At 46.6% G+C, this 19,395-nt stretch overlaps 1 protein-coding gene across 12 annotated transcripts in view; it reads left to right on the top strand.

Annotated features, from left to right (window-relative positions):
- CADPS (calcium dependent secretion activator) overlaps window positions 1–19,395 on the top strand; it is a 220,930-nt gene that overhangs the window by 72,959 nt on the left and 128,576 nt on the right. For all 12 annotated transcript variants that reach the window (XM_074913788.1, XM_074913784.1, XM_074913783.1 and 9 more), the window contains 3 exons: window positions 6,416–6,496; window positions 10,845–11,081; window positions 13,348–13,469. In XM_074913788.1, the coding sequence (XP_074769889.1) occupies window positions 6,416–6,496; window positions 10,845–11,081; window positions 13,348–13,469 (440 nt within the window). The remainder of the gene's footprint in view (window positions 1–6,415; window positions 6,497–10,844; window positions 11,082–13,347; window positions 13,470–19,395) is intronic.

The raw sequence follows: 19,395 nt of genomic DNA, 5'->3' as shown, positions 1-19,395 counted from the left end.
CCAGGAGGTGGGGTTTGTCACCTTTTGGGATGCTGGAGCCCTGGGACTGTGTGAGGAGCTAAGGCTGACAGGAGGGAAAAAGAAAATTCTGGTGAACTAATAGGTGCAGATTGTAATTCCTTGAATTGAGGGGCACTTTAGATTGTGCTGGAAATATTCTGCATGACTCTGAGCCTAAAATACTGTTTTGGGGAAGTCTGACTGGCCAGAGGAGAGGTACCCTTGAGCATCCCTGTCAAGCAGTGGTACCGGGAGAGTGGTCCTCCTGGGATGCGTGGGGATAGTCCAGCATTGCAGTCTGGAGAGCTGGTGGAGAGGATGTCCTGCTGGTTCCTTCCAGCTCTTCCAGAATCCTCTCACGAGCTGCGTGAGTGACAATTGCTGAATCCATGGTCAGGCTGCGTTGATACTGCTGGTTTTGCTGACACGAGGAGGTGTGTAACACAGGGAAGCTGTCCTTGCTTCCTCTCCTCGCTCCCATTTCAGATCCCAAGGCAGCCGGTGGTCCGTGTGTTGCAATTTTCTGCTCAGAGGATTAGCACGTTGCCCAGGGCATTAGTGACATACCCTACCTAGGCAGCTTAGCATTGTTCATGTTCCCAATTTAAAGGGGAGGTCAGCATCCCACCTGCGGTCGAGGGAGGGAGTGTTCAGATCCTCCTCTGCTTTCTGCTTCAGAGACGTGGGCAGAGGTCAGGGTCTCGTGCGCCGGGCTGCCGCTCGTAGAGAAGAGTATTTACTGTTGATAGGAAAAGTATGCAACAGAGCAATCCGTGACGGTGACATGGAGTGTGTCTTAGGAAGCTGTGTGCAGTTCACAGTGCCAATGTCTCCTGTCTCGTGTCACTTTTATCTCCTAGAACAGTGGTTTTCCTATAAGAAACTGAGGGCTAACATGCAGTGAGTCACTCTGAGGGCCACGTGTTTCTCTCAGCTGGAGCACTCCGTGCTGCTGATGCCACAAGTTGTGAGTACACCTGGACTGATAAATTAATTATTAATTGATGGGATCTTATGAATTTTTCAGTATTTTCTCTCATTGAGCATCACAAAGCAAAACCACCTTTTATGAGACTAAGATCTCTCCTAAAGCCCTACATCAAAGCTGCAGAGTTGTCACCCATATTGTGATCTTGTTCAGCCTTCACATGCAGCATGTTTGCTTTGAAATACTTAATCAACCATTTGCTAAGCTACAGAGCTCCCAGCATGTCAAAGGATGAGCGCCTTGAAACTTTCTCTTTGAGGCTTTTGGCATCTATAACCAGACGCGACACAGGTATTTGGCTGCATTAATTATTTGGGAGGACTTCAGACAGGCTTAGGAAGGACATGAGCAGGTCACAGCTTTTGTCCTCGTCCTCCACCCAAGGAAAATAATGCACAAAGCAGGATTTTCAGACCCCCCCCCAGCTGCATGGTGGTGTGCTGGACACAGGGACAGAGAAAATTAACATTGGAGACGTCTGACAGTGCCCCCAGGCAGGGCAGTCCCTGGATGGTAACAGCCATCCACGGCTGCCTGCGACTGTTCAGGAGGAATCACCAGTCCCCAGTGCCAACGCTGCCGCGAGGCAAAACCAACCCAGGTAGTGGCTGTGGATTTCATGGGAGAACTGGACTAAACGCTTTCATTTCCAGCAAGTGAAGAGCCAGGTTTCTTTCCATTCCCACTGCAGCGCCAAGCAGGTCACTGCAGTTCAGCGTTCTCATTGCCAGAGCATTTGAAATGTGGTTTCCCAGAACCCTGTTGCAAATGGTTTGTCCTCTGCAGGAGCACAGGGCGCGGGAGCACGGCTGGATTCACCACCACCTTGTAACTTTTCTCAAAGGGAGGGGAGATGCTTTCAGACAGGCCCCAGTTATGAGGACGTTGTGACACTTGCTGCCCTTGCTCGGAAGCAGGGATCAGCATTAGCAGCGACTGGCAGGGAGGGATTAAACTGTTGAATGTTCCCAGTGGTTTCTGGCTGGGGCTCATGGCAATTATACTGACAGTATCTTCATGTCCACGGCGCGGTGTAAACGCCAGGCTGATGGCTGAAGGTTGTGTCTGTACGTTGCATCCTGTCATTATGAATCCTTGTAGCTTAAAATGACGTTATTTCATTATAAATCCTCGTAGCTTACCACAACGTTATTTCCAACAGTGCTGAGCTCAGAGTGTAGATATAAATGCCACGTCGTGTTTCACTCGCCTGTGTCTGTTGGGAGTGTGTCCCATCAGTACGTGTCTGGTGACACGGCTGGATCCACTCTCCTCTTACCGACGCTGCGTACAGCGTGTCACCAGTGCTGCTGGCATCGTCCCCGGGCTGGGTGGGTCAGCCTCGGCTCCAGCCCTCTCGCTGTGACCAACACCACGAGGGCCATACCCTGCTCGGGCCCTGGGCGGGCGGGTTGGTTTGAGGTGTTAAACTGAGCAAAGCATCTTTGGGCGTCACAAAGAAGGGAAGAGGAAGGCAGCCTGCATCGCCCTGGCATTGCGTTCAGAGCCAGGGCTGCGGTCGTCGTGGTTTGGCTTTAAGCTGTGATAAACTGAAGTCTTAGCTGGGCTGTTAAATATGTAACACATTGACTGCAAAACCAGGGGAATTTAAAGTCTCCCATAACACCATTAACGTCCTTGAGCTGCCTCTGGCGTTTCCTGGGATTAGTGGAGGTGAGCCTGGGCTCCTGGCTTTAAAAACCACAAGGCTCAGGTTGGGCGATGCACTGGAGGTGTCTGACACTCTAACCAAATAGTTCAGGTGTGGATTTGGTAGGTGCTCATGTGTCTAATTGCAGATCTTATGACTTAATTAGGTTGGTTTGTTTGCTTCTGCCTTTCAAAGGTGTAGAGTGATTATCTTCCATCCCTCTGGGATAATATGAGGAAAAGTCTCGCAGTGAATTTGTTTCAAGGTCATGGAAGCAAAAAAGGGTTTTTTCTGCAGACCAGCAGCTGGTTCTCACTGGGATTAAAACTGTCAAAATCTCACAATGAACATTTTTAACCTCTTTCTTTCATTTACTAATGCCCATTAAAAGTTATCCCTTATTAGCAGTTTATATGTAAAAACCATGTCTTTTGTAAGATCTTTTTCTTTGCAGTTGAGATGTCACCAAGGGTTAAAGTTGGCATATTGCCCTCAGCAATGCCTTCAGTGAAGGGCTGGCTGCGGTGCTGGTAAATTTTGGGTTCCATTCAGAATCTGATCTAAATAATTTTATTTTATTTTTATTGTTTAGCAACTGTTACACCAACATAGATAACCTCTGCAGGGCAAGCAGAGAACGAATGTCATATGCGGGTAGATGTACAAAAGCATCTAATTTACCAGCAGGCAGCTGGGTAATGATCAGTTGAGAATTGCAAATTATGTACGTCATGTATTTGTGGCATGCTGCTGAAGAAAGCCCAGTGCATATGACAAATCATATATATACTGAAATTTATAATACTTTTCGCATTTAATTGACTGGGGCAACCTTATGATTTATATCTTTGCTTTATTCATACCACACTCATAACATAGTCATAATGCAGAACAAAACTAATTCAATTTTTCCTTGACTTTGCAAATCATTTATATATTTGGCTGTCAAGTATTTGAATATAAAGTGGCCATATATACGGCAGAAAATAGATAGCTGATTCTCTAGTTAAGAAATTGAGTTTTAATGATATTAGGGTCTGTGTTGCCTTACTTGGATGGTCTTTTGGTCTTGCCTGCTTTACATTTGTCCCTTGCCTTGTTTCACACGCGAAGTATATTTTATGGGCACTAGCACTGCTCTCTTAACAGCCTTATCTGGTGTTACGACTGTGTAAAATGTACTCGGCTTGCTTTGACGGCAGCAGGAGCCTTTCCCAGGCTTGGGAGCAGTAAGTGGCTGAGCTGTTGGGCTGCTACTCTTAGTCACAAGAGGGCTGCTTGAGTGTGCCAGGAGGACACGCAGGGACTGCAGGCAGAGGCTGCCTCATTAGTACCGTTCTGTAGATAACTAAAAGAAAAGGTTATGTTGGCTACAACAGACTGCGACTGCTTTCCCAGAGATCAGGTTTTGCCATGGAGCTGTCATGCAGAGTAATTGAAAATACATCCTGGAAAGACTTTCTTTATTTCCTTTCAATACCGAGTTACTTGGCTTGGCATTGCTAGTTAATTTTGGGAAGCACAGCTTACCCACTCGACCACCACCAAGGAGGCTGCCCAGAGTGCTTGTTGCCTCCTAAGAAAAATAATCTTCTGCAGTCAAATCTTTCCTTGACATGGTTTTTGACACCTGTAACGTTGCTGGAAAACATCTGCAAAATCAAGATAGTGCAGAAAGTGTGAGGCAGTTTGCTGGCTCATTATCATACCGCAAAAACAGCTCTCCTCCACAGCAGCATCCTTGATTTCTAAATTTAGTGTGTGAGTTATTTTGGGTAGCGTGTGATTAACCTCAATTACTGTAGCTCGGATGGAATTCAGATAATGCCCCGTCTTTCAGAGTTGCAAAAAAATGGAAATCTGGGACTGTACATTTTCTACCCTTTAATGAAGCAGCTCTGAGAGATGCACATCGGTGGAGGTCAGTTGTGTGACGCATTTGTTCATGGAGAAATTACTGGGGGCAGCCGATCCTGAAAGGTTCTGGTGGTCCATGGCTCCGTATTGGTTTTGGGATCAGGAATATAAAGATGAAAGCAGCAGGTTTTGTGGTGCAACTGGTGTGAATGAAACCTGGGTGGCCACAGCAGAGATCACTGAAGCTTCAGTGGATTTGGATCACAGACACTTTGTAGTTTTCCAGCTTGAATTAAATCAGTAACGGAGACTTTCAAAAACTATTCAAAAATACACTTCCCCTCAGTCTCAGCTGTAATGAGTGTCGTCTCTCTGTCAACTCATTGGTGGTGAAGCAATGTGCAAATAGACACCTGCATGTGTGCAGGTTTACACGAGCATGTGTGAGAAGGGGGAGATGCAGGATGTGCAGGCAGACAGCCGAGAAGATGCCATGGAAAGTGGCGGGATTGGGGGAAAGTGGCGTATTTCAGCCCATCCAGGGAGCACTAATGGATGAGCTCATCATTCGTCAGGCTGAGAATTGAAACTTTTGTCATTTCTGTAGCTGTAACTTTCCAGACTGCACTGCACCAGCCAAGCCTTTCTTCTGTCAAGCAGTTTGTCTCTGGAGGAGGATAAAACCCAGGGAGGCGGTTAGCACATCCCCAAGCCAGTGGATAAAGCTCATTTACATGTAGCAGTCGGTAGGAGAGCTGACCTACAGCAGCTTGTGGCAACTACATTTGGTGGTAGCCAGAAGGGGCTGATATGTTGCAAATGAAGGCAGCATTTAGATGGAGAAGCCAGCCCTCCCACCTGAAGTCATGTTTACCTGAGGAGGTGAACCAAAATCCTGAGGTCTTGCACCAGGCTGAGCTTGGTTGTGTGCCTCGTGGGTGGGGTGATGCCATGACCATGCCGCTGCTGCACATTTCTAGCCTTGTGCTGCGGCCAAAATGACCCCAAAGGAGTCTAAAGAGTGGTTAGCATCTGAAAAGCAGCTATAAAATTGCCACCTCATTACAGCAGCTATCGACTTCTTCGGGGGCTGGTTTGATTTTGTGCTTTTTTGGTGTTCTATAATTTATGTCTCTATATTCACACTAAAAATAACAGATGTGCCCCAAGCCCTACCAATGGGAAACTGTTTACAGCAGTCACTGTGCCTCTTCCACATGTGCTGTAATTGCTTGCTTAGCTGGTAGAAACAACGTTTTACCCTCAGAAGACATTTTAGGGCCAAGCAGACAATGAACACTGAACCACAGGGCTGTGAGCAGTGTGTTGCAAAAAAAAAATAATAAAAAAAAAAATCTCTTCCGAGGGCTGCAGAAAAAACAGTTGCATGAATTGGGTGGTAACACAAGGATGCAGCAATATGGAGGAAAAAGGAAAGAAAATAAGGAAATGCTATTGCTGTGCGTTTCTTCTGAGCTGCCTTCTGTCATCTTTTGGGTGGTAAGCAGGGGCAGGGGGTGTTTAGCTTGGTGATCTGGAGCTGCCTGTGTTTTCCCAAGCACCAGCAAAGTGATAGCCTGTGGAGGGCACCCTACTTTTCAGTGGTTCAGATAGTCACCATCAGACCAGCTCACAGGGCAGAGTGGGTCAAAGACCTCGAGATGAGGATGCTCAGCCCCAGGAGGCAGCTGGGCATCAAAACAGAGTTTGTAGAGTCTTCTGGTCGTGTCTGTCTTGGAATGGTGAGCACTGTGTGTGTCCTTTGTGGGGGGGCTCTGTCCAAAAGAAGAGCCTGTCACCACTCCCTCTATGCTATACTTAATTGGTAATGTAATACAGATGGTCAGCCTGAAGAACTGAGCTGCTTGTAAAGGTGCTGCATTGGTTAATTTTTCACCTCGCCTTTTGTTTTTATACAGCTGGACAACCCAGATGAGCAAGCAGCACAAATCAGACGTGAATTAGATGGACGTCTTCAAATGGCAGAGCAAATTGCTAAGGTAAAAGGAAAATTTTCTGTATTAATAAGCTTTTCACTTAGAAGCACATAAGTAGTTTGATGCACCCCCTAGGTCCTGTCCTTCTCTCACAGGTTTCTTCTCCCAATAATCACCAGTTAAAAATTAGCAGACTTTAACTACAAACGAAACAACAAGTACAGATGAAGCTGTTGTGACGTGCATTTCTTGGAATGTCCTGATGAGCTGGGACTGTTTAGGTTCCTACAAAATCCTTTGTGAATCCTCAGTGGTGAGGAAGATAGTATCCTGAAGTGCTCCAACTAGATCTGCAAGTGCACGCCTGAGTCCTCTTTGTCAGATTTCTATGCGAGGCAATAAGGTGGGTGATGGCATGTGAAAAGGAGCAGGAATTCCCCTGACAGGGTTTGTGCCGTTCGCTGGGCTGCTGGGAACCACAGTTCCCTGCCTGTAGGTAGATGCTGCCTCAGTAAAGGTACTTCAGATGTCTTGTGCCAAACATGTTCACGCTTTGCGGGAGAGCACTCAGATGAGCGTTGCACCATGCAGACATTGCTGCTCTCTGGAGCAGCAGGCACGGGACCTCCAAACAACCTTCATAACCAAACACTCAGCTAAACTCCCTAGAGACCCTTCTGTAAGGAGAGATCTCCCTGGGAGCACATCACACCCTCACAGAGTGCAGATTTACGTGGCCTCCGATGGACCATAGATGGAGAGAAACCTTGGATCCTGTTGACATCAGTATGGCTGAGATTTTATCCTTGCCTCTAATCAAATGCTCTGAGTCACTGATAAAGCCCTAATGGGGCTGAAGTCATTGGGAATGATCTATCTGGCTGTTCTTGATAATCAAGAAACCATTACTAGAAGGAAAAGAAAAAGGTCTAATCAGGGAGATGTAGCTCAGCTTAGGCCCCTGCCTTTCAGCAGCAGTCCTCCTGGCACAGAGCTGTGCCCAAATTGGGGGGTTTTATGAGAAGAGTAATACCAGAGCTGTTTGCAACCTCACTGATATCCCTGCGTGTGAGAAGCAGAGCACATTCATTTATGGTCAGGCATTAGCAAGGATGCCAGTTGAGCCTGTGCAGTTCCTCCTCACTAACGCTTCTGTTAAACAGCTCCAGTCATTGCATCTTTGGGGAGGTAGGTTCTGTTTTTTCCCACTTCACTGACAAAAATAGTAAGGTGGCCAAGGACCATGTGGCCAAACGATGGCACAGCAAAGCGACTGCAGCTCCTTTGTTCAGCAGTTGGCCCTTTGCCATTTTATTGTCAGGAAAACCTACAGTATTTTTTCATTTGTGGCAAAATGTAAGCCTGTGTGTGGAACGCTGCTGCTCCAGTTCTGAGATGGGCACTGGTAGCCAGGCACTGGATGCCAGAATGAGATTGCCTGGTTTCGTGGTTTCATTTTCTCTTTATGGCATGTGGAACAACAATATGCATGGTTTGGTAGCAGCCAGCAGAGGCTGCAGCTTCGTGAATTATTTTTTGCAAACGAGAGTTTGCCATTTCCATTCCTCCCCCAAGGATGCTGAAAACAAACCATGCCACTGCTGGCCCTGCAAGAGACAGTCAGGGGAAAGTCCTCAACACAACCTGACATTTCCCTGTGCAGAATTCAATCTTCAAAATACAGCTGTGCAGCTTGGAGGGTGATTTAGACTAAAGGTGATTTACCTGTGATCCAATTGGCAGGTATTGATAATTAATCTCCTTCATGTTACTGCTGCAGGCCTCTTCTCCAGAATGTCCGATCCTGCCACCCCCTGCCTGCAAGAAACCTTGTTCTTTCAGACCCATGAATACCATCTTTTGGAGGCATCCAGATCACATTTTGAATCCTTCTCTGTATCCTCCTTTCCAGGCAAGGCTGCTTTCCCTCTAGCATAGGACAGGTTCACAATTCAGCTCAGTGAAAGGACAGCGTTTCCAATTTTATCTCCAATTTGCAGCTTTTAAGAGAGGTTTGCTGCACAGGGAGACTTACAGTGCTGGTGAAACAAGCCCTGAGGTGGCTGTCTTGGAGATTCCATGCTAAAGGCAAATTAGTGCCTTGTTAATAAATCAAGAAATTCACGCTCACATTCAGAGGCAACAAAGGCCATGGAGTCTGATGGGACCTGAGAGTGCAGTGTTGCAGAACCGGTGGCTCTGCAGGCCCTTCTCTGACCTGTCATGTGACCTTGAACAGGTTACTGTGCACACCAGCTTTCCTGCATGTGGACACCAGGGCACAACTCTGGGTCTTTTTACCTCCTCGTGTGCCCAGGAGAGTGCAGCTCAGCACAGCGCCGGTGCAGCGTTAGGCAGGGTCCCCCACTGAGACTGACTCCATCAGAGGACACAAGCCCAACTTTGGAGCCAGCCAGCTTGAGGATCACGCTTGAAGTCAAGCAGATGTTTTAAAGCTGAACCTGGACAGGCTTTTCACTCTGCGTGTTGTACTTTTCCAGCAGCTAAATGAGAGCAGCATTACAGCTGAGAGCTCAGTGATGCCAAGGCAGAGGTATATTTTTTTCTCTGCAGTAGCAAGTGCTCTGCTGTCCCGTGGTGCCTTTCCTCCCACCCAGTCACCTGGCCCCAAGGGCAAGGAGGAGCACGTATAGGGACAACTAAATGAGACCTTTTGATGACACCAGATCCATATGTCCATCTGGGGCTGGACTCGCTCTGCTCCAGCCTCCTGGACTGGTCATTCCTCACAGTCTCTTAACTCTGCTTCTCTCCACACTTGTCCCCATTTCTGGTCCTCTCCCTGCTCCAAGTACATGTGGAGGTGACTAACACCCTTTCTTGTTGTTGTCTGCATCTCCTGTTTGTATCTTCTTCCAGACTTCCCCCAGCTCTCTCTCCAGTCCAATGCGTAACTTGGGACTGCACCTGCATCTCTACATTTCCATCATCAGACCCAGTCCAAATGAAATTGTTACAGGTCACTTCAAACTACCTGGTTTTAGCCTTAGTATGAGAAGCTGCTGGTGACACACAGTGAAGTATCTCAGTCCTTGCTGTACTTCTGAAGAGGTTTGTGGGGGCAGTGCCAAAATTGAAGTCCCTGGAGAGATGGATAGCATCAGGGTGAAAAAGCAATAATGTCTGAACATCATTGCTTCAGCACTAGTTCTCAAAATCTACAAAACAGTTGTGTTTTGTTTTGTTTTGTTTTTTCCTAGGGGTGGCTTGCAGCTTATATAATGTATAGACAATAAACCAGACTGATTAGGTAGTTTATCTTACACCAGGTCTAATTTACATGAGGGAATTGCTTCCCAAGATTGAGACTGGAAACAGAAGACTCTGTTTTACTGCTTGGTGCGAGTGCTGCTGTGAGCTGTGCTTGTAATGGGTAAGCTAGTGAGGGCTGATGCAAAAACTAGTGCAGTGGAGTGTTTTTTCAGCAGCCTGATGACAGTCATCTAAAAGAAACATGACTTTGTTTTCTTTTCTGGCATACATTTTACAAATTGCTTTTTACAATAATATGAATTGCCACTAAGATACTTTGCACGTCAGCCTCAAGTTCCCTGGCTGCAGATGCTGCCTCGCTATCATACGCCTTGCAGAGTTTCTTGTAACCCACTTGAGAGAGTTCAAACCCTGAGCAGATTTGGGGCATGGGCAGAGTTGTCAGAAGATGTAGGGCTTAGACCAGCAGTCTTAACAGAACTGGAGCATGGGCAGCAGCTCAAAGCTGAGAATGCACGTTGGGGAGTGTCAGGTTTTGCTCTCACTGTCTCCTTTGGCTTTAATGTTTAAACAACAAGCAGCACTGAAGGGTCTCACAGTGCAAGGTTCACTTGGAGGGAGACACAGGCCCTGGCAAGTAGTGGAAAGGGTGTTTTACCCCTTCTTCCAGTTGGGACCACACATTCCGGCCCACACATTGCTGATTTTCCCTCCTTGGGCTCCTTTCACACCTAGAAAACTAACGGAGCTCAGAAGTGTTTTAAAAAGAGCTGGCACATTTGGGAGTCTAGAAAATAAGTCCCTAACTGTCAACATCCTTTGAATCATTAGTAAATTGCTGTCAATCACAAAGTTCAGCTGAGATCTGGCTCAAAGTGTTTGTAATCGCGAATACATATATATGAGGAAGGTCATTCGCAGATAGAAGAATCAATGAAATGCAAGTGCATGCAAGAAACAGTAAAGCTGGATGAGTACCAAGTAGTAATTCTATGGGAAGCTAACAATAATGTTTCTACATTACACAGGGGGAAGCTGTAATTTGTCATCTGGTTTGTGGGAGTTCCCTGCTTGCAGACCTCTCTGCAGATGCTCCTGGGGGATTTTCCCAGTGCAACAAGTGGTTGCTGATTGTCACAGCCATTCATTCTGTTGTGTTTTTTTCTCCAAATCCAAGGAGCGCAAGTTTCCAAAGTTTGTGTCCAAAGAAATGGAAAACATGTACATTGAGGAGCTGAAGTCTTCTGTCAATCTCCTGATGGCAAACTTAGAGAGCATGCCTGTGTCTAAAGGAGGCTCTGAGTTCAAGCTGCAGAAGCTGAAGCGTAGTCACAACACCTCAATAATTGACATGGGAGAAGAAAACGAGAACCAGCTTTCCAAGTCAGACGTCGTGTTGTCATTCTCCCTAGAGGTAAGCTTCACGCACACGACAGTGTGCAGAGCTCATGGGAGTGAGAATCACACCAGCCGACTTCTGCTTAGTTCAAACTTGAGTTACATGGAGAGAGGCCAGTAGAAATCAGTGATAGCCATGAGGAATGGTTCCTCTCTGAGTTACCAGAAGCTTTGGCTGTGGTCAAACACTGTGTCCTTTCTGGTGTCTCACCATCTTGTGTGAACAAATTGTGTGAGATAAACCATCTGGAATTTCCTGCTGCTGTATACCAAACAGCTCCCAAACCTGCATCATTAACTGACCTCTTCATGCAGCTTGTTACTGACTGTAGCCCCATAACCCTGAGCCTGTGTTGTCCCTGAGACCCGTAACAATAATGCAACACCATAAATGTCAGTATGTTTAATTATTGTCAATTAGAAATGTCACTCTATTTCCCTGCAAGTCTTGCTTCCTCTTTGGAGAATTGTTAAAAATTGCTGGAGTTTGAATGCACCCAGCAGACTGGCTTGCAGTGTGTGTGGAAATACTGTGCTTTGCTGGCTTGCTGTTTTCTTTGTGTTGAGCACTGATTTTCTGCTTGAGCAGTTTGTCTGTGCAGCCAGGGGAAGGCAGGGTGCTGCAAGGACCCGCCGTTACCTCCAACACAGGCTGTCTCAGTCCTGAAAGCAGTGGTGCTGCAGTAGCAGTTTTCAGCCAACTTAATTGTTCTGCGCAAACATATTTGCAGTCTAGGCAAGAGATTTACTCCAAGGAGTCATCAGCACACCTATACAGGATTGTTGTTGTCTGTTAGTGAGTGGGTTTATGATACATTGTCAAAACAACTACCAGGATGGGGTCAAAAATGTAGGATGCATAAAAATCAGAAAGTTCTATTTTTGTGTAGTTTCCTGTTTATTTCTCTTCCTAAAGGGTCTCTTGTTATATATTATATCGTGCCAATGCAAAACTTAACAACACTGGTTGTCCGGTCTCAGAGTTTAACTCATGAGATGTCTGAAACCATCTTTATAATATTCAGTTTTCAGTCTTATTTAAAAATAGGGCTATGAACCCAGAGATGGTACCTTCAACAGCAGCATCAAATAAAGCCTGACTTCAAAATGTTCCTGTACAGAGGAGCAGGGAACTATCACAAAGCAGTAGACCTCTCTGTTGCAAAAGCCTGTGCAGAGCGTATAGCCATGCATAAAGGGACTCGTCCTTACAATGGGATGTCTCAAACGCTTTGCTCCAGCTGAACCCCATCTGGTGGGAAGCAGAAGCTCAGTGAAGCACTGACTTCAGGAGCTGGCAGCTCTGTGCACTGCTCTGTGCACGAAACTCTTGCTGCAAGAGAGCTTTTACCAAAAATGTGTGCTCATCAGAGGGTTTGTGGAGCTCTGTGTGTCACGGAAGGGGGAAATCCTCAGTGCAAGGACAGATTAGAAGACCTGAGGAGAGGAATTTTAAGCCCCTGTGTATATACTTCATTGCTGCAATAAATTATGAACAAAAACTCCCACAGTGTTTCTTATAGAAAAGTTTAAAGTATGTGGTTAACAGTATTAATCACCTTTAAAAAAAAAAAAACAAAACATAACTACCTGCAAGAAACTTAGATGATGGTTTCTTATAAGAAAGGTGAAGAAAGACTTTTTACTGGGGCCTGTAGTGACAGGACAAGGGGCATTGGTTTTAAACTGAGAGGGTAGACTTTGATTGAATATAAGGAAGAAAATGTTTACAGTGAGATGGTGAGACACTGGAATAGGTTGTCCATAGAAGTCATAGGTGCCCCCTTCCTGAAATTCAAGGTCAGGTTGGATGGGGCTCTGAGCAACCTGATCTACTGAAAGATATCCCTTCCCAATACAGTGGGGTTGGGCTAAATGATCTTCAGAGGTCAAACCCAAACCATTTTGTGGTTAATCTTGGAAACAGGCCTTTGTCACAAGCTGAGTAGCTGTGTGCTTTCTTTTCTGGATTTCACATATAAAGGCACTTTTAGTTGGGGCAGGGCCATGTCTGTGAGGCCCATCCTCTGAAGCTTGGTACAGCCCTGGGGATCCAGAGGTTTCAACAAGCCCATGTGCAGTCAGAGGGAGACCTCCTGGTCTCCCATACAGACCTCGCTGGCTGCCTGGTCAATGCCACCGTCCTTGCCCACCTGCCACCATGAACATCCAGCAGCATGTGTAGGACCCCAGCGCTGGCTGACCCCGTGGGTTCAGCAGCCAGGCCAAGGTCTGAAGGATGCTGCTCCTGATTCTTACATTCCTCTTTCTTTGCCCTGCAGGTTGTCATCATGGAGGTGCAAGGTCTGAAGTCGCTGGCCCCCAACCGTATTGTGTACTGCACCATGGAAGTCGAAGGTGGGGAGAAACTGCAGACTGACCAGGCTGAAGCCTCAAAGCCAACGTAAGTCTTGCTTTGCCTTTTGCTCTCTCCACCCTGCTCTCCTCTGCCCCATCTCTGCACTGCTGACTCGCTGAGGATAGCTCTGTCTCCTGCGTAGTGAGGCCAGAGGGAACTCTGAGAAGCAGAGGACAAACATGGCCTTCCACATATGCAGTGTTGTCCTGCGACTAAGAATGGCACATAAGCCCTGACTGAGAAAAAGAGTGTTAACGACAGGCTTATGTCTCTTGTAGCCATAGAGACATCAATTTGTGCCTATACGTAAGTACTTTGCTAAATAGGGATGGAGTTAAGCATGTGCTTAGTTAAATACTTGTCTGAGTGTCCGTCTGAACTGGTGCCATCAGGTGTAGGTACATAATCTCATCCTCACTGTCAGGGTTTCGGCAATTCTACAAGAAAGGGAAACAGCTGGTGGGGACACTGGCAGCCGCAACCAGAGGTGGGAAAGAGGAGCTGGGGAAAGCTTCAGGTCACTCAGTTAAAGCTTTATCTGCCCTGGTCTGGTTCAAGGGCAGAGTCTTGTTCTGTCCTCTTTGACCTGGTCCCAAAATCCCCAGTCTTGGCCCCATACTTGGCTTTTTCGTCTTACCCAGATGTTGTTATAAGCCTGCTAGTAGTGATTGGTCTGTGTTAATTTCGAGGGAGAAAATGATGAATGGCTTATTTCTTTTCTGATTTGTGGGATTAGTTAACTATCTATATGGATTTGAGGCAGTTTTACTCTGGTTCACTGCAGAGATTTCACACTTAAATGAAATTCTTAGTGCACATCCTGACAGTGGACAACTGCCAAGGTGATATGAAGCCTCCTCTGGCAGTGGGGAGCAGTGCAGGAGGGACTGCTGTTGGGGTATTCCCTCTCTGTTCCCATATCCCATTCCCTTTGAGCGTCCCCAGTGATGTTTCACCAGGAACTTCCCAAGCCCGTGGAAGGAAAGCCAAAACCACCCAGCTGCATTACATGTGAGTGCACGAGCACTGCAGGCAAACAGTTCCAGACCGGCTGATGCAGGCAGGAGGAGGGCAGAGCCGAAGGCAGGCTGCCTTCCCTCAGTGGTTGTCCTCCCGCAGAGGCACAGAAACTGCTGATGCCTTGTGCCCTGAACTGTACCAGAGGAGCAGGAATCTGCAGTAAGTGGTTTAAAAACAATATTCCCAATCAGGGAAAGTGCTGCAGCCTGGCTTACTTTTCAAAACGCTTTGAAATTTGCTTCAGAGAAGGAAGTGGGAGAGCTGTACTTGGAAGAAAATTTCCATAAGAACCTGCAATTGTCACTATTTTAGGTATCTTTATTGCTTCAGTGGAGAAAGTTGGGCTCTGTTTAGGGGAAATTACTACTACACATACTGAAAAGCACACTTGTGCTGGGTTACGTGTGCTTGTTTAGCTTGGTCTGTTCATCCCACTTTTGCTCAAACGGTCTGTCTTCCCTTACACAATCCTTCTTGCTGTCAGCTGTAGGATCATTTATACAAGTGTTGTTTAGAAAATAACGGCTGCAGGAGTGAGCTCTTTAATTGAGCGGGTCTTTTTATCATAATGAAATGTACAATGTCTGGGCATGAAGCCATCAGCCCTCAGGAAAATGCAGCCAACGCTGAATGCTGCGGCGTGATACGAGTTATGCAAGTCCATCACACTCATCCTCTATTTGCGCTGGCTTTCTGCAGAGGTGCGAGTCAGGCTTGAAGACTTCTGGGTTGCTCCAACACTTGGGTTAATACCTATGGAAATGCCTTAGGAGGGAAGTAGGTTTGACAGTTGCATTCCTTGAGGGTTGTGGGACTTTTTACTTCCAAAACCAAAGACCGCCCAAGCCAAGGCTCTCAAATAACCTCCCACAGAAACTGGAGAGCATCGCAGAAAGCTTGTTCTTTTCTCCTCTCTGCATTAGAAGTGCTTCTTTCACCTTGCTTCCCCTCCCAGACACAACAGCCCAGACATGGAAGACCAAAGCCCTGTGAAAGCCATTTACTGCACTTAGATTCTCTTCTTCAGAAGAGAGGGAAAGAGAGAATGAATCAGATGTATTAAACAACATGACAACCACGTCACAAGACTTGAAGACCCACAGGTACTCCAGTGATGAGGACAGTGATAGAAACAGCTCAGAGATGTCTTTGGTGCGTTTTTGAGCTGCACTGCCTTGCAGACAGAAGATTTGTGGTCAGCCAAAACAGCCTTCTGGACTGTCTCTTTAGATGCTGACGTCACTCTCACTGAGGTCATTCACACCGTGTTTGCTTGTGTAGTTCTTATCATAAGCAAAACACTCATTGATAAAGGAACTAGATCAGCAAAAACATGCTGGGCTGCTCTCCCGGGGAGCTCACTCCCCAGGCATCCCAGGTTTTGTGTGTGCTGGCAGGGGATGCTGCCTGGCCTGGGGGTGAGGAGCACACTGCAGGGGTTTTGAGCCTCAGCACTGTGGAAGTGTAAATACTGCAGCACGTTACCCCTGTACATCCCAAAACTTATTATATCTCGGAGGCTCAAAAAATAGAAATGCAAGTAAAGTGCCTGTACTCAGATGATGTGGTGAATACAGTTTTAGAAACAGGCAGCATTTTCTTAGATTAAACCACAAGTCTTCAAAGTGTTTTAAATTCAGTTTTGCCATCGTCTGGAGGCTCTATGGGCTACGGAAGACTAAATTTTTCATAAACATCAGGGAAAAAAATTACACTTGAACAGTAAGGTTCACTGGAAGATTTCCCTTTTTTATGACCACCCTGTGTCCTGGGGTGAAGAGTGTCACAAGGCCACATGACCTTGTAGGACATCTTTTTACCTAGGAATGAATTATGGAATTGTTCACTGTATTCTCACATGTCCCTGAAATGCCAGCCCTCAGCTAAAACGCCCTAGTTACCACCAGCACACTGGTGGCAGTGGCTGCTTTTCAGCTCAATGCCATGCCAGGGGTGCTAACCTGGGCTCCTCACCCCTAATGGAAAAAGGCAACTTCCCAGCCAGTGAAGGATTTCCAAAAGCACTGATTTAAGTCTGTGAGGTTCACCTTTCATCTTCCCTGGTGCAAAACCAGTAGGTTTTGGGAATAAGATGTTTGAAATCATCTTAGTGGCTTTGGAGCTTGAATCCCGTTTGTTGATCTTGAAAGAGGCAGTGTAGCATCAGGGTTAGCAGCCACGCATACGCAGTGATCAGATGAGTCGTGTGTGAGGAGTGTGGCTCTTGGGACAACAGTAAATGCTGGTCTTCTATTTCTTCTCGGGCTCCATGTTGGATTCCTGACATTTTAAGCCCAGTCCCTTCATGTGAGGATTATCTACCTCAGCGCGGGTACAGAGGATGGCACAGTTCTAGAGAAAGCCAGACCTGAAATAGCAAGGGTCGTTTCAGATCAGGCTAGCAGTGTATTATTAGTAGTGCTTTTGATAAGTTGTGTAAGAAAAAGCCTTTGTATTATATCTTAACCACAGATGCCTCTATGAAATATCCCAAATCCCAGTGTGAGCAGGATTTTACTGCATTCTGCACTGAAATTGTGTTCTTGCAGATCACTGAGGGGTTTATACCCCCCTCTTCCCTACATGTTGACCTGATGTCTGCCCTCTGCAAAGCACGGAGGGGCAAGGTGACTCTGCACGTCTCCAACATTGCCCTTCCTGGAGCTATGTTAGTAATGCTGTGCCTGAGAACAGGGTTGACGAGGGCTCTGGGAATAGCACAAAAGGTCCAGCCATAACACCCCTGTCTTACGGCCTCTGAAGAGGCTGCTGGATATATTTAAACAGTGACCTGTGCTTGTAGCAGTGCTCATGGGCTATACCAGTGATTCATCTTATCATATTGCCTTTCTCTGACGTGAGCAGACCAGAAGAAAACAAAGAGACCTAAACAACAGCAAGGTCCTACATGCCTTCTGAATAAATGCTGTATATTCACCTGGACATATTACAACATGCAGTTAAGTCTCATTCTCCCCTGACTCACAGTAGAGAAAATCAGGTGTATCTGCACTGAGCTCAGCTGAACCATTTGGGTTAGAAACGGTAAATAACTATGAAGGAACAATCTGGATCAACCTGTCTGAGCATTTTGGCATGCTCAAGAAGGGACGGAGGTGTGGGCTGCTCCTCAAACTCTGGAAGTGGCTTCATTTTGAGGTTAGATATCTCCGCTTGCAGAGCAGCTGCTTCAGTCCTGGTGCAAGGGTGGTGCAGGAGCTGAGAGTATGAGAAATGAGGATGGAGCTTGTTATTTTTGAAAAGGAAAAGATCACTTTATTGCCTGGGGATTTTTTCATGCAGTTTTCTTGAGCATGTGCTGTCAGGCAGTGCTGGAGAGAGCACACTCAACGGGTCTCATCTGACTCCATGTCACTCTTTATGTAGTTTGTCATGACCAAGAACTTGGGCCTCATGTCTTCTCCAGAAATTCACTCTTGATAAAGTAATGTCTTTGGTAAACTTTTAAACCTCTCTATCTCTGTTTCCTTAGCCACTGCACTAGGAGACAGGGGTGCCCTGTTTTATGATTGTGTTCGCTCCTGAGGCTGCTCCCTGATTTGCTTTCAAGATGCTCTGACAGCTCAGCTGCTTATCTCTGCTGTGACAGGCTGCCCTTGTCCGGATCCCTACACCAAACCTCCAGGCTTGTCGCTCGACTAGGGTCTTAATTTTGAATTGGTGTGCTTCATCCATCAGTGCTTGCTGCCTGACCGTGAGGAGGAATTCCAAGCACCCTTCCTCAGCGCTGTTCGGTCACTGTCTCCTCCTGGGAGATGGGCTCTGAGCGGCAAAGGGAGAAGACTTGCGGGAAGGGTGGCTGGCCAGTAGGGCTGCCCTCTCTCCCTTTGCAGAAGGGGAAAATCTCATCTTTTCATTCAGGAATCCCCTGCCTCAGGCCCTGGAGTTTGAAGTGGTGCTCAGTGGCTTTGCACAGAGTAGGACCGTGGTAAGAGCATTTTGTTGCAGTCGGTGTTTTGCTGCCACAGTTAGTTGGGAGATGCTGTGAACACATCCTGTGGTAAAATGAGAAAGGTCCTTTCAGGGTGTATAGATTAGAAATAAATACTCTGTATGCTGTAGAACTAATTTAACTCCACTAAACTAAAGGGGTTTGCACTGTTGTGAGTTAGCGCAGAGTTTAGCCCATAATTCATGCTGTGCATCCCCCAGTTCAGTTGTTGGTGCCGTGCCTACTAGGTCTCTTCCAGATGTGCAGATCTACAGTCCAGGAGGCTGGTCACCTCTCTCAGCATTGCTGTCCTGACTGCTGTGACAGCCCTGCGGGCTCCGCAGACAGGCAGGAGAATCAGCTGCCTTAGGCTTCCTGGCATCACCTGAGTGCTCTGAGCCCATGCTGTGCCCAGAGCTGTTGCTGTGCTGCAGAGGCATCACACCATGGCAAAGCTCAGGCAGAAGACCTGCATGGCTACATGGTTTTAAGCAGTCGTTTATATTTAGGTTTGCATGCCTAGCTAAGCCCTGTGTAAGCAAAATTCATGATGCTGGGTAAAAAACAAAGCAAAAGGCAATTTTAGGAGATAGCTGCTTTTTTTCCCCCTTTTTTTTTTTTCCTCCTTCTTCTTCTAGTTGGCTTCAGCATTAAATATAAGCTGTCTTAATTACCCAGACTGATTGGCTTGCCTTTCCACTTGCCTGATTTCGTTTCACAGCTGTGCAGATGTTTACAGCTCTTTTTCCTTAGGAAACCTTGAGGAGCCTTATGAATGTGTCAACATAGGTGACTGAGCCCTAGGTACAGCTAACATCAGTGTCTCAGAGCCATGGGACTGTGCGTGGCTTTGCACCTGAAAGGTTCTGCTGTTAGTTCAGTTTGACCTGCTTTTCAAATCACCTTTTGTGTGTGTGTGATGGTATTTCCATAATGCTCCTGAGATTTATGCTATGAAATTCCTATTTTTAAAAGCGTAGGCTGTGGACAAGTCATTAA

The sequence above is a fragment of the Athene noctua genome, chromosome 10 (assembly GCF_965140245.1).
Source record: "Athene noctua chromosome 10, bAthNoc1.hap1.1, whole genome shotgun sequence".
Lineage (NCBI taxonomy): Eukaryota > Metazoa > Chordata > Aves > Strigiformes > Strigidae > Athene > Athene noctua.
This window is presented reverse-complemented; position numbering and strand designations above follow the sequence as displayed.